The sequence below is a fragment of the Phoenix dactylifera genome, chromosome 16, assembly GCF_051530095.1.
Source record: "Phoenix dactylifera cultivar Ajwa chromosome 16, Ajwa_hap1_PhDact_Kaust_v1.1, whole genome shotgun sequence".
Classification (NCBI taxonomy): domain Eukaryota; kingdom Viridiplantae; phylum Streptophyta; class Magnoliopsida; order Arecales; family Arecaceae; genus Phoenix; species Phoenix dactylifera.
Window position 1 is genome coordinate 21,692,237 of NC_143205.1, and position 14,166 is coordinate 21,706,402.

At 39.5% G+C, this 14,166-nt stretch overlaps 1 protein-coding gene across 2 annotated transcripts; it reads right to left on the bottom strand.

Moving 5' to 3' along the window:
* Positions 1-5,785: 5,785 nt before the first annotated feature.
* LOC103705503 (protein SOSEKI 3-like) lies at positions 5,786-12,430 on the bottom strand. Of its 2 annotated transcripts, XM_008789235.5 has the most exons (6): positions 11,398-12,424; positions 11,219-11,288; positions 11,020-11,135; positions 9,999-10,926; positions 6,274-6,576; positions 5,786-6,164 (listed from the first exon to the last, which is right to left on the bottom strand). In XM_008789235.5, the coding sequence occupies exons 1-6, from the start codon at positions 11,627-11,629 to the stop codon at positions 6,086-6,088; spliced, it is 1,728 nt and encodes a 575-aa protein (XP_008787457.2). In that variant the 5' UTR covers positions 11,630-12,424; the 3' UTR covers positions 5,786-6,085. The 2 variants fall into 2 exon arrangements, with proteins under 2 accessions (XP_008787457.2, XP_089783973.1); XM_089927847.1 differs by lacking the exon at positions 5,786-6,164 and having other exon boundaries at positions 6,466-6,605; positions 11,219-12,430.
* Positions 12,431-14,166: the final 1,736 nt, after the last annotated feature.

Genomic DNA, 14,166 nt, shown 5'->3' on the forward strand with positions numbered 1-14,166 from the left:
CTCAACATTCTTCACAGGAGGGACACAAAAGCTATTACTCAGTTTCAGGTTTGATGGGGTCACCCACTGGTTTTCATGTAAAAATAAAAAAATTAGAGATACGAGTCTCATCCAAAGTATAAAACAAACAATTATTGATCGTTATTGTTTATCTAGAATAGAAGATTTTTTCTTCAGTCAATAGTATGGATATAGAGTTAAAAAAGATTTTTTTTTTTTTTAATTTTGCAATGTAATCACCATGTTATAATGCTTACAACGTAAATATATAGCAGATGCTGTGGATAATACAATGCACAAAAGGCACCATAGCTGTTATCATGGCTTTTGTTTAAAATCAAGCTTAAAGCTCCAGCATAGCAGGTGACCAAAAGACTGAAGCTGGAGGCTGCCAGTGCTGAATAATTATGAAGAGGCCCACCAGAGGAATTGCTGAGCAGAGAGTTCACCGTGGCCCTCACCTATCATGGATTTCGGATTCCACTTCTCTTGCTCAAGAATGGGTAGAGATACATGAACATGGTATAAGCCTGATGCTCATTTCTTTTTCTGAAAATAACTGATGGGAAAGCAACCAATCATTTCAACAAGAGGACCAAAAATTACTCATGTCAAGCACTCGGAGAGATACCTCTCCATTTTCAAACAGAAAGCCTCGTTCAAACGCTAAAAGTGTATTCTGAGTGATAAGAAAAGTAGGATATGAGTGAACCTGGGATAAAGGCAATGTTTGGTAATTAGCAGTTCTAGACTTTATTCTTGGGTGGTACGTCCCTGAAAAAGTCCAGAACTGGATATTATAGTGCAGATAGCTCTCTTTCCCTTTCTCTCTCTTTCTCAAAAGAAAAAAGGGAAAAAAAGAAAGAAAAGAAAAGCAGGATGGGAGTTAGGAGTTCCTCCTCTCTCTGAAAGATCTCTCTCAAGAGAGGACTGACTTATCAAAACAGCACTAGCGGAAAAATGGCTTTGAGAAAAACCCAAGGAAGCTTGCAAGTCTACCAGTTGTTTATGGACTTAATGGAATGGGCCTTATGCCCGGCATCCAATGCTTAAAATAAGATATTGATGTCTTCCATGACATCTTGGATGTGCATCAGGGTAATCGGGGAGCTAGAGTTAGGCATCCTCTCTTGACTGCTGATTTGTAAAACCAATAAATACCAGCAAGTCTAATACCTAATTTTATTATCTTTGCTTCATAATCAACTGCAAGCCACAATATACTATGAAAGTAAAGATGCTTCCATAATGTTGCTTTACGTGGCACCTTCAATGCCAGTTGGGTCATTATGCTAAAAATCATGAACAACACTTACCAAGCTAGTAATGGCGACATCAGATGGGTTTAAGGAGACCCTTTTATACTCTGAACTTATGGACTTGAGTACAATTCACAAGAGGAATAACTGCCTCTGATTCTAATTAGCTCAGAGATCATTAACAATGGAACCTCCTAAGCTACTCATCAAGCCAAGCAGGCAAAATCTGACTTCCAAAGGTCCATCTAAACTGGAATAAAGAGGCCTTCATGAACCGCCCTCGGGTCCTTTCATTATTCGCATCACTCCACTAGTTTCTGAATTTAATATCAGCTCAGCTTCAGCCGCCACCTCAACCAACCTCTACACAGCCCAACTTGTCCTCAATACCGTGCAGATTCTACCACAGATATATCTTGAAGGCACTGATCAAGTCTGGAATTGGATAATTTAATTACGATTATGGAAGGCCAACCCTCTGTCAATAATCAAAGCAGTGGCTGAACTATATTAGAAAGGAACAAAGGGAAGAAACGTTTCACTCTGATCCTACACATATGAGATACAGGAGAGATGAGAAATTCTTGAAGGAAAACAAAGTAACATCCAAGGTCCGCCGGACCAGGCCGACCGCCCGATTCAGGCAATGCCGATCCGATCTAATGCGAAACCGAGTCAATTCGCCTAATACATTCAGTTCGAGCTCTATATTGGCCGGAACCTCTATCGTGCCAGCCATAACCGGTCCTTTACCAACTGGAACCGGTCAGTAAGTGTCCGACCGGCCGGAAAAGCATCAGGTGTCTATTGGAAAGGCCGAAAGTACTAATATAGTACTATTAGAGAGGGGCACTAAGGGTAAGAATGTAGCTGTCCAGCATACCAAAAAAGAAAACAAACCTAATAGAGAGTGTCGAGGAAGAGTTAGTACACTCAGATTCAGAGACCATGAGCAGCAGCGATGATAGTTATGATGGTCATGGATCTGCCGGCTAGGAAAAAAGTGGAGGACAGCAGACTACTGTTTATCAGACATAGCCACAGAGTGGTTTTCGATTCACCGGTGAGTCTCAATTTACGCATGCTACACAGGATAGGAACCACAATAAACGATCCAGTAGAGCCCACGAGAATACGATTGTATATAGGAGACGGGTTCCTCAAGATCATTTAGGAAGACATGATGCAGCTGCAGATGATTTCGCACGTGGAGTAGGATCCATAGAGTCGTATATTGGATCCTACTACTTGTAGCCACAAGTAGCCTATGACCCATACGGATATCGATATAGATATAGTACATCTGAGGCATCTTCCGATGGATACTACACTACGCAGCTCGAAGCATCTTACGTATTAGATTTTGCTGCCGGTATATTCTGATGGATCCCTCCACAACTGTATTATCAGCCAGAGGACATCTCTCAGAGTCAGAACTTCAACGAGAGATTCGAAAATACTTATAAGCTGACGCGTGTTCCTTATGCGATGAATATAGAATACTACAATATTGCTTGATTAGAGGGATGAGCTAATGTGCCTCCTGACTATGCTAATGATCTAAATATCTACGAGAGGCATCGCTACTCGATCCGATTTGAGATATCGATATATATGTTGGATTTTAAATGCATATAATTGATTGTATTATTTTTAAATTTTCACATCACTACTTGATTTAAAAATATTTTATGTTGTTTATTTTATGATTTGTATCATTTTAAAATAATAAGATACATCATCTAGGTTAAATCGAGATCATAGAAATATCAAACAAAATATTAAATTAAACTTAAAATCATTGAAAAAGTTCAAAACGAGTTATTACCAATTAAATATTCCTGAAAACTCCAAAAAAAATTAGGCATGCCGGTCCGTACTGGTTCAGTATGGTACCGAACCGTACTAGGCGTCAACCGGTACAGGTCTCGGTACCGGTTTCGTGGACCTTGGTAACATCTAACACATGGGATTAGAGAAGAAGATAATAATTTTTTGATAGTATAGCGAAGAGGATAATGACTTGATGACCTACCTAGAGCAATATGAGAAAGTTTCATGAGGCAACACCTGTAAAAAAAAATGACGGATCTGCATTATGTAAGAAAAAAAGTTCTAAGAGATTAATATGAATATGAATCTGTTGCAATATTCCTAAAAAAGAAAAGGGGACGTTTGTACACCCTCAAGAGGTCATATCATTATTCTGTTTTTTAGTTCTGGATAAGATGGTCGTACCACCAAACATTTTATTAATCAATGAAATGATACAAAAGAGATTACCCACATGGATGCTAGCAACAAAGAGATCTTATCATCCATCAAACTGGGGCAGCTATCAAGTTTTTTAATTTAAATTCAATCATGATTGAACCAATTAGCTTGGTCATATTCTGCACCAAATATACATTGTCTTGATGGAGTGCGAAGCAATCATCATTGGCCCCTGAAGTGGGTAAACATTTGGTTTGTACAGTCTATCCTCTTAGCAGGTTTGCCTATGAGACATCCTTTTTAAGACCATGTGTTTGAAAGAGACAAATATTATGAGGAAGACTGGTTTATGTAGTCCACACTAATTGCGGTTCATGGTGGTGCTGCCCTTATCCCAAGGGCAGACCCCTCATTTCATATGACAGCCACAGTGTCAGCAATAAAACATATTTTTCTACAAACTCCAGATGCAGGTGGCTTAACAATGAAAAATATCTGGTCTAATGTCTGAAAAGACAACTGTGACAGGAGCATAATGATAGAAGTATCACAAGATACGAACTCGACGAGGTCCGATGAGTGGTTGGTTATGTAATAGAGTCATATACCTCTAACCAGAATTTCTCGAGAATTGAAAAGAAAGAATTCATAAGAAACAGCTAAGAAAGAGCAACAAACATCCGGAAGTTAATGATGCTGTGAGACCATCTCAGATATCATGCCAGTCATAGAACCAATATTTGGATGCCACCGGTTGCTGAAATTTAACAGAATTCTAAATTTATGCAATCATCTGAATAGTAACTATACATTGAACTCTCAATTTTGAACCACCAATAAAGAGTTAGTTGTTTGTCTGTATTTACCCTAAACTAAAGGGAAGGGTCTTAAAAACCTGAACCCTGATGTGGACAGGATTTCGTTTCCAAGTCTCTGGTAGAACTACCAAAAGAGTTTTCCAACATGTCAAGTCCTTCATGCTAGGGCTTGTCGATGGTTGGATAATTTGGGTCAATTGTCAGGTTCAATGTTTGCCTGAATCTATGGGGGCATCTAGGTTCTTTAGCTTATTATAATGTGTTAACTAGGCTCATTTAAGACTGGAACCTAAGGAATTGTTGATCCTATCCAAATCCAACACAGAAACTGACTATAGAAATCAACTCAAAGGACCTTGACTTGGGCACACTCTGAAACCAAGGAACTTGTAATCTAATAACAAAGTTTGATTTGCATTTGTGGTGGGTAAAAGCTGAAATCAGAGCCAGTTAAAAATTCTTAAAAACTTTAACTCATACTAACTAATGAAATTAAAGTAAGGGGTTCTAGAAACTGGTGATTGTTCAAGTCGGTAATAAGTGAACACATGGACCAAATCAAGTGCTATAGGGATAAATTTGCCACTAAATTGTGGGGGAAGGGTTATCTCTAATAATTCTGCAGTCCATATGCTTTTAAAGTCCTTAATATATGCAATCTGTTTTGATGTTCCATAACACTTTTCTTTTTTCAGGGAGTTCCAACTCACGTTATTAGTAATCAGATCAATACAATGAAATGTCTAAATGCTCAAGCTGGCCTTCAATCAAACGCTTTTATGAGTTTAATCCTTAACATATTTCATTTTAAATCCCAATGTTTGGTAATTAATGAAATGCACATTTCTCAATAACTTGTAACAACCTGCAAATATATAAATCCCTGTATCCACAAGATTCCTACATAAAGCTCCTGTTACAGCAAAAATATGAGGAAAAGAAATACTACCATCCGAATGTCTACTTTGTTTGTCATTTCTAAGCAACAAGAAGAACCCAAAGAAACTTAACTTTCTCCAAGGATTAAAGGTAACATTTCATAATTAAATTAGAACCCAATTGGCATAACCCTAAATTTTCTCACAATTGGAAGCAGAGCAAAACATAATGTAGGGGGAAAAATAATGGACGCCAAGATGGCAAAAGAAATTGTTTACAGCTTATGATCATCCATCAAACACCAGAGCTAATAATCGTCAAGGTATATAAAAGCATACACTTATCATTTGTACCTCTCTTGGCAGCATGAGATCATTATCAAATGTTGTAGAACCAATTTGATAACCTTCCATGTTTTATAAGGTATTCCTTGGAAATGAAAACTTTGCTATCTCATGAAGTAGCATTTAGGTTTAATGTAATTTCCAATCAAATGCCTAAAGATGGCCTGACAAAGCACAAAATGTATCCTTTTCAAGAATGTTACCTATAGTTACAATGTGAACATACAGCTTGTGTAGGCCACTAAAACCAATAAAGAATCCAGCTTACCCATTAAACTGAACAGAAGTATATTGATTGCCAAATAAAGGACCTTTACACTTGGAAGGAATCTTAAAACCAATAAATGACTAATGAAACAATGCCATTGCCTTGTGGGCAGGTAATTGATGAGGTAGTAAAGGTTGTAGGAAGAAAACGACCCAAAACTACCAAAATAAGTCATAAATTGAATGAAACGACACTCACAGCTATTTCAGAAATTACAAACAAACCCCATTCCATGGTCAGTTGTGAAGATAGCAGCAGACAAAGAAATGAGAATTGTGATATATATATAAAAATACTGGCTCCTTATAGTGAACCAGAGCTATCTTCACTATCTTCACGTAGAGATCTAGATTGAATTATAACCCGAGCTCCAGAATTAAGCCTGCAGGAATAAAGAGAAAGAATTCTAAATCAAAACTAGAATATAAAAGGAAGAGCTAGCAACCATTGCATATATCTAGTGGTGAGCAAAGGAGGGCAATATAACTTAACTTTCTTCAATCTTGATCACCTTCTCCTTTTCATCTTTGAAAGATTCTAACCTCATAGACGATCCTTTAACTGGGGAAGTATCAGTGATCATTCTACTTCCAACTTTCGATGAGTTGAGAGGAGAGGGTTTGCTGCAGTCTGGCCCAGCTGAAGAATTGCTTGCATCTGAAATAGGCGATGCCATTGTTTCATTCCTGGACTGCTTGTAGGATGTGATTTTGATTGTCCGTGGGAGGCATTTTGAAAGTTTTGAATCCGCTATGTTTTCTTTGTCCCTCTCTGAATCAGGTGTCTTGCAGCTCCTGTATCTTTCAGATCTCCTTAGTTTACACTTTACATATACAATCGAAAATTTCCCAAAATGGAAAGAAGACACATCAACTCAGCAAAGTCTAAATGCTCAAATTAGGGGTAAGGGGAATAAAATATTCACATAAAAAAGGAGAAAAGAAAAGAACAGAAGAGGCTTAGGTGGTCCTACAATACAAACATAAAATAAAGCACGATAAACCTAACAATTGATGGGAAAAAGTTAAACTTATATATTCAGATTTTCAGGTGGCAAGCGAAACTACAGAAAACCCCTCAAAAGTATACATGCATAATCATGCACAGATATACCACAAACACACACAGACACATAAAAACACTCAGGCAGCTTTAAAGATTTGAAAGTAAGTAGGCGATTAATCGAGAACAAGACAGTACACTACTGTGCACTGCCAACCCCAAATCCTTCCTGAAAGGTGTGGATGATAATATGATTTAGCAAATTAAAGCTTGTCAACTATCAGAATATATGGTCTTCATGCCAAGTCATTCTGATTTCATGCAAACTACTCTGCTTATATCCACAACACCAACAAATTTCACCCCTAATATCCAATGGCTCTAGGCACCAAAAAGCACACAGGCAGTACACCTCTCTGAATTTACTTCCACAGCACCAAGCACAATCTCTATGATGAAATAAAAAGTATCGATTAGATTTGGCTTATTTCTATTAAGCATTGAGAATTTATCATTAAAGAAACAATGTTTTCAGCTGGGTGAGATTTTCTAACAATTCATCAATAACCATTCACGTGTGGAGTAGGGCGTTCTGCTAAGCTTTATAGATGGGTGTTTTAGAAGCTCATGCACATCCATCCATCTCCACTTCAAAATTGTGTGAATGGTGGAGGAGCTGTTTTCGTCCTTTGGGGAAAATATCCAATTTGAGACAAAACCTACAGATCCCTAATTGTTAATGTTGGCCATGAAATTGAATCTCAGTATAGAATTTGAAATAAAAGATCTGGAATGAGGAAAAGAAAATCTAGATATCAAATCCCAAGAGGAGACAAAAGGCAGATTGCATTTGTCCTAAGAGTACATCAACAATTCAAGTGTGATTTGAGAGGGCTACACAAAGCCGAAAGTATGATAGGTGAGAGTTTGTGTCCAACATATCCAATGCAAGCACATTTAAGCTTCTTGCTTGCAGGACAGAAATTAGAAAACATGCACAGCTTTGTCTTGAATACATATAAGGTAGATCTAGATATTTGGGAAGCATATCCAAAAAATGCTTTAAAGGATGCATTGGTATTTGACAAGATAGTCCAATTAAAATTTCTTTAGTTCGATTGTTGATGTGTATCACTGGCATTGAATATTGACAATAACAATCAACCATGGGTACAGATCTCGCCCTGGTTCAAGGACTCATAAACTAGAAGGCAGTGTTCCAGTAAACTATGATTTTGTTTGATATATAGATAGAGATCATAGCTGCAACAGGAGTTGTGAAGAATTTTCTAATATTAAGGTCTTATCAATTATTAGAAAACATGGCAATATTTGTAATCTATTATAACTAAGGTTTGCAATCTCGATACTGAACCTCGTATCGGTGCCCTATTGGTACACATGGTACAGGGGTCGATTCAGGGTACCGACATTCGGTATTCCCCCTATACCAACTATCAATTCAATATGCATAAAGTACATTACATCCATTACAAGACAATACACATCAAAACCGAGAACCTTGATTATAACCATAGCAGTGTTCAGATAACGATAAAGTTTGTCTACCATATACAAAGTAATCATGTTGGTTTTTGTTACAATACAGAGACCACAATCTATAAGTGAATACAGAGTTTAGTTAAAGAAGCTAACATGATAGACCTGCAAACATGTTAACAAAGTATCATTCCATTAGTAAGCTGGAGCCCTAGCTGGACTTGGTATAGCTTAAAGAACCTTTTCAAAGTCACAGTGGAGATTCTTTGTTGGATTTCAGAACCACCATCCAGGATGGAGAATGTAGACCAAATGTGGCTTGAATCTGTCATACTTGAATAGCATAACATCAAAGAACAAATATATTTTAAAACATGGTAGATGAGGATCTAAGGAACACAATGTATATTATTATTGTCCAAATCTTAATTGTTGTTCAGCTAGACCTGTTGGTTAGGATGTAAAGAATCCATGTTCATCACTTGATATCCACTTCGAAGTGGTATGATCAATAAATATTCTCACTTCTAGAGGGGTATGCACTGGAAAAAATGAAAAAGTTATCAGACAGAAAACCATTGAATACCTCTTTTTCCAAGCCAAACCCCATCAAGCCATTGTTTGTTTCTATCAGTCTCTACTTATCAAGGTTTCAAATACAAGTACCAAACCTGTGCCCCTTTTTTTTGCCAAAATGGTAGTACCTCGTACGGACACAGTTTGAGTTTGTGTCCCAAACTGACACACTGTGTACAGGTACCGGAAACCTGCCGGAACAGTACTGTTCGTACCACCCCGTTCCCATAGTATTTGAATTTTACTTGTTATCCTTCTTTGGGAGTGGTTTTCATTGACCTCTGCATAGATCTGAACCACTGGCATAACAAAAGGTAACAATACTAAGCTCCTTACCTGCTTCCATTGATATTTTATCTAATATAACAGGTAACTACATTCATCTAGAAATATTTAAAAGTGAAGAATGTAACTCCTGAACCCCATATAATAATAATCACCAATGTACAGCTTTTGCATTTTGAATTTGTGCATTTCGAATTTGTGGTTGCTTATGGGTTATTTGATCAACATTCTGTGACAGGTAACATGCAGAAGAACTATCAAAAGATTTTAATATGATTAGCATAAATAGATAAATCCGTTGAAGAAATGATGCAGGAATTGAAATGAACCGGTTCCTATGACAGAACTGTATTTACTCGACTGGCTAAGAAAGAAGGTCCAACTTTTGTTATATTTTACAGGAAAATCAGTCTTGGGGACCTCCAAAGGATCCAAAATATTCAAATGCCTTTAGCTTCATTACCAGCATCAAAGGCTTTTTTCCTCTTTTTTGACATGGACAAACAAACTAAACTATGAAGAAATATGCTTACATCACATAAGTAATCCCAAATTCAAGATCAATGCATTGATAACCGTACAACCAGAAAATTTCTTCAAGGAAAAAAAGGATCCAGATAATTATGTAACATTGTGTAACCAACCAATCTGTAAAGTGGCATTCAAGCAAATTCCAGAAGAAACCTATTTATTTGAGCAATTCTTAGGTTACCATGGATGCAGTTTATCGAGATAGCATTTCTGGACAGGACGACCTTTAAATTACAATCCATCACAGATTTAAAATGTCAGGTAACAAAGCATTCACAAACACAACATTGAGATAGAAAGGCCTGTTAGCATCAACAATTACCTGTCCTCATCAGAGGAAGAAGCTCCCATTTCCTCCTTGTGCTTCTTATCTTCAATCAAGGTCCTGCCAAAGTACTCCTTCTCTTCCAGCCGCAACCCCGGCGCCCTCGAATTGTCTGACCGGCAGTCGAGCTCTCCCAGCACCATTGGATTGGAAAACATCGGCAAGGTGAAGTTAGCTTGAGTGAACCTCGGCCGGTATGTCGGCACGAAACCGAAGCTGTGGTGGTGGCCCTTCACAGAGATCGACCCGCACGAGATCAGCTGCATCAACAAATTCGTCGCCTTGAGCTTCGCCCTCATGGGAGCAAGCACTTCCTCGTCTTCAATTATCCTAAAACTTTTCATCCTGGTAGCTGCTTCAGCCCTTATTAAATTCTCCAATGTATCCATCTTCCCGCCTAAAGAAGAAGCGACGGACGAGGTCAGCGGCGGTGAAATCTCATCTCTGCTGATCTCCAACCTCTCCTTAGACCGCGGGCTCCGGTTATGACGGTGGCCGCCAATCCCATCGAGTTCAGCACCAAATGAGACATCCTCAGTGGAGACGCCGGCGGTGCGGGTATTCGGTCGACGGGCCTTCCCTCCACCATTGTCATCGGTTTGGGTGGCAGCATCCTGAGCTCCAATTGGCTTGAAGATCCGGTACTCGGCGAGGCTCGGGGAGCCCATCTCCGACGAAGGGGTAATTCTGCCGCCGGGATCCGGGGAGAGGTTCCCGGAGGAGCCCGGCCTGGCAGGCGACAGCTCGCCTTCTTGTAGGGGCGGCGGCATCCGCGGGTACTGGGAAAGCTTCGCCTCCTTGACCACTGTGGGGGGAGAGGAGGAAGAGGAGGAGGCTTCGTGGGTTCTATAAGAGGTGGGGGATTCTTGCTGAGGGTGCTTCTGGTTCTGCACCTTCGGGTCGCCAATGCCGCGGTGGTGCCGATCTAAACAAACAATCGAACATGTAGTTATTCTTCCATTTTAACCACCTCATGCAATTCCAAAAGAAAAAAAAAATTGGGGAATTGTTTTGGTACCTGGAGGGGACTGATCCAGGAGCTCGGAGCCCTTGAGGACATACTCATTGTTCTGGCCCGGGAGTACCAGATCGTCCTCCGAGAGGTCGTGCCACACAAATCCATTCTTGTAACTCCTATTAGGTTATTCCACGCATCAATTTATAACCACAAGAACTCAAAGTTTCGGTTTTATATAATCCGGGTTTCACTGCGTTACCTCTTGCAAGACCATGAATACATGGAAGCCATTCGTTTTCCTCTTAGCACATTCAGCCTATTGATCACATCTACCCCCCAAAAAAAAAACAAACAATACAAAGAGAAACTCAGCATTATGAGAAACATAGATCCAAAACTGTCCGCAAATTTGGACTCTTTTGTGTCGAATACACTGACCTCTGAGGTAGAGACCTTCGAGAGAGGAGACAGGAACTTCAATGAAGTGGGGGTGCTCAAGGTGGCGGTTCCGGCAAAGATAATACACCACCGGGATCTTTCTACCCTGCTGCTGCTGCTGCTGCTGGTGTTGGTGTTGGTGCTGGTGGTGGTGTTTTGGTGGTGGCTCCACCCAAACTTTGGTTCTCTCTGGACTAGTTTGGTTTCCATATCTTCTAAGTCGTCCTTCCATTCTCTTTCTACCAAGTTCCTGCAAGAAGGGGATTGGAGTTCGAGGGAGAGGAGTCTCCTTCTTCTATTTGTCTACTATATTACTGAGGTTGATGGAGGTGGGAGGGAATTCTGCGCGGCTGTCGAGAGAGCAGAAGAGGAGGAAGACTGGTTCAAGGTTCAACGACCATAACGTGACAGCTAATAGAAGTACCACACTGTAAGCTCCTGTTGTTTCCCATCCGCGGGTTTGGACATATTAACCGATTCCAGATGATGATCAGATGGCAGAGCGAGATTTACGGAAAGCGTGCCATGTTAAACAATTAAACGAAAGGAAACCGGGAGGAGACAGCTGAAGTTGGGAGGGCGAGTGGGGAAAGAGAGGGGAAGATGGGCAAGTTGATGGAACCACACAGAGGGGGGTGGGGGTTTGAAGGAGCAGAAGAATCTAGCGAGTTAGCAATTGTATCTTTTGTAGTGGAGAAGATTCTGGACCTGGCATTCTGCTGCTTTGCCTCTGTCCTCCCCCTTTCTTTCGCAGACACATGCACACATTGATATGGATGGAAAGACTTCCACTATTGGGATCATTGGAAATAAATAGTTCATGGGACATGGCCCATGTAATTCCGCTATCTTTTTAACATTAATTCTCTCCTTGGCTTTCTCATTCTGTTTCTGCTTGTAGGGTGAATTTGATTCGTGACCGAATTTGGAAGGGATAAATATGAAAATCGGAATGGTCATATTTTTCGACGCATTTAGTTCGTAAGTAGATTCAGGATTGAAATGATATTGGAATATTAAGTGAGATTGGGATTAGATTTTAAGGAATTGAAGCATTCTCATTCATTTTTTGAATCGAAGTGGAACTCTCTCCAATCAAACAGCCGGAATGGAAGCCACTTATTCTCATTTCAAAACTCAACATCCTCCAACCGAACATGCCTTTTTTTTTTTTGTGGTACAGGTGCTCACCCTACTCTAGTATAGGATGCAGCCAAGTGAATCAAAAGTAAGAACCTAGCACAGCGGTGCAGGAGGAACCTCCTGGTGTGTCCAAAGGACCTATTTAGAGTGTTGTGTAGCATAGGAGGTGATGCCCTGCCATGCTTTCCTGAGCTCCACCCCTACAACTATCACCCCATCGGTACTTCGCCCTTTCGTAACAATCATCCGTAAGTCGTAACTCCTGATTACAAAACTCATACATGCTCTGTCTCCATCACCCATAACACTACCATCGAAGTTCACCTTGAAATGGCTAGAGGGTGGGAGCTCCCCCACATATGCCTTTAATGAAATTAGTTTGGAATTGAATTATGAAACATGTTTTTGCTTGTTAATAACTCTAAACTTGCGGTTGCTCCACGGACAGTCATAAGTTAGATTTGGTTGAGAAGCCCCACACCGAACATCATGATGCCCTGCATTGCATTCAAAAAAAATTTCAACCAACAAGTTGGATGGAGAATTGGACTGATGCTAACCCGGCTTGTGGTCCTAAATCTAGATCCCAAGCTGGCTCAGATGGGGAACCAGTTTTTCCTAATTACTGAAGATACATTCATCTGGGATTATGTTCCTGAAAGCTATAGTCCACCAAATATAATGGTTACAAATCCCGGCAATCTCGCTAAAAATCTTAAATTCAAGTTTTTGTCGGGCCACCCAATTAAGCTGTGGGTCCAATCCAATTTAACCGATTCATACTCGTAACGAATCAATCAATAATTTGGCCAATGTTTTCAAGTTGTCAGATTTTTAGATACTAGTGGGCCAATAAAACTGAATGGTTTCATCTCAAGGAAGACCCAAGTCTATTATGACCGTTCAGGAATACAGGTTGGTGATATCATACAATGGTTGTAGGGTACATCCTAAGTATAGAGTCTCACCTGCATGGTTCGAGGGTACAAATAAAGGTTGTTAACGGTCCCAATCTAACTTGATGGTCGTGTCATAAGTTGGTCGTTCTTTTAAAACAATACGTGATTCTCTTAACATCATTTTCACGTAGCATGGTGGATCCTATAAAATGTTACAAACCACTTGTTGAAAAGATCACAATGCGACAGGTCCCATTATCTTTTTAAATTAAAATTTGGCTCTTATTGTAGTAATTATCAATCATCTCGTTTTGTGTATGATGGCAATGCAACAGCGATAACCTTTCAAATATCAATGTATTTAAATATATTAAATGCTGAGAGCTGCAATTATGTCGCACAATGGCCATTAACAGGTCGTTATTATGCTCATAAACCATTTATAAAAGATATTGTTTAAATACAGCATCATACGTGTGGTGAGTAATTATAGCAGTAATTACCATTATAATCACTAGAACATCTTTAATATTAAAGTATGATACTTTCGAAGCACTACGAAGAGTTTCCATTCTATATTTCCTCCTTTTCCATGTTTAACTCGTAGGATAACTTGACCTCTTGTAACATAATGCAACCAATTCTTTTCACGTGATCTGATCTGATCCAATTAATAATTATGGGATCACAATGTGCTGGCGTGACACCATACCGCAATCTCTAATAC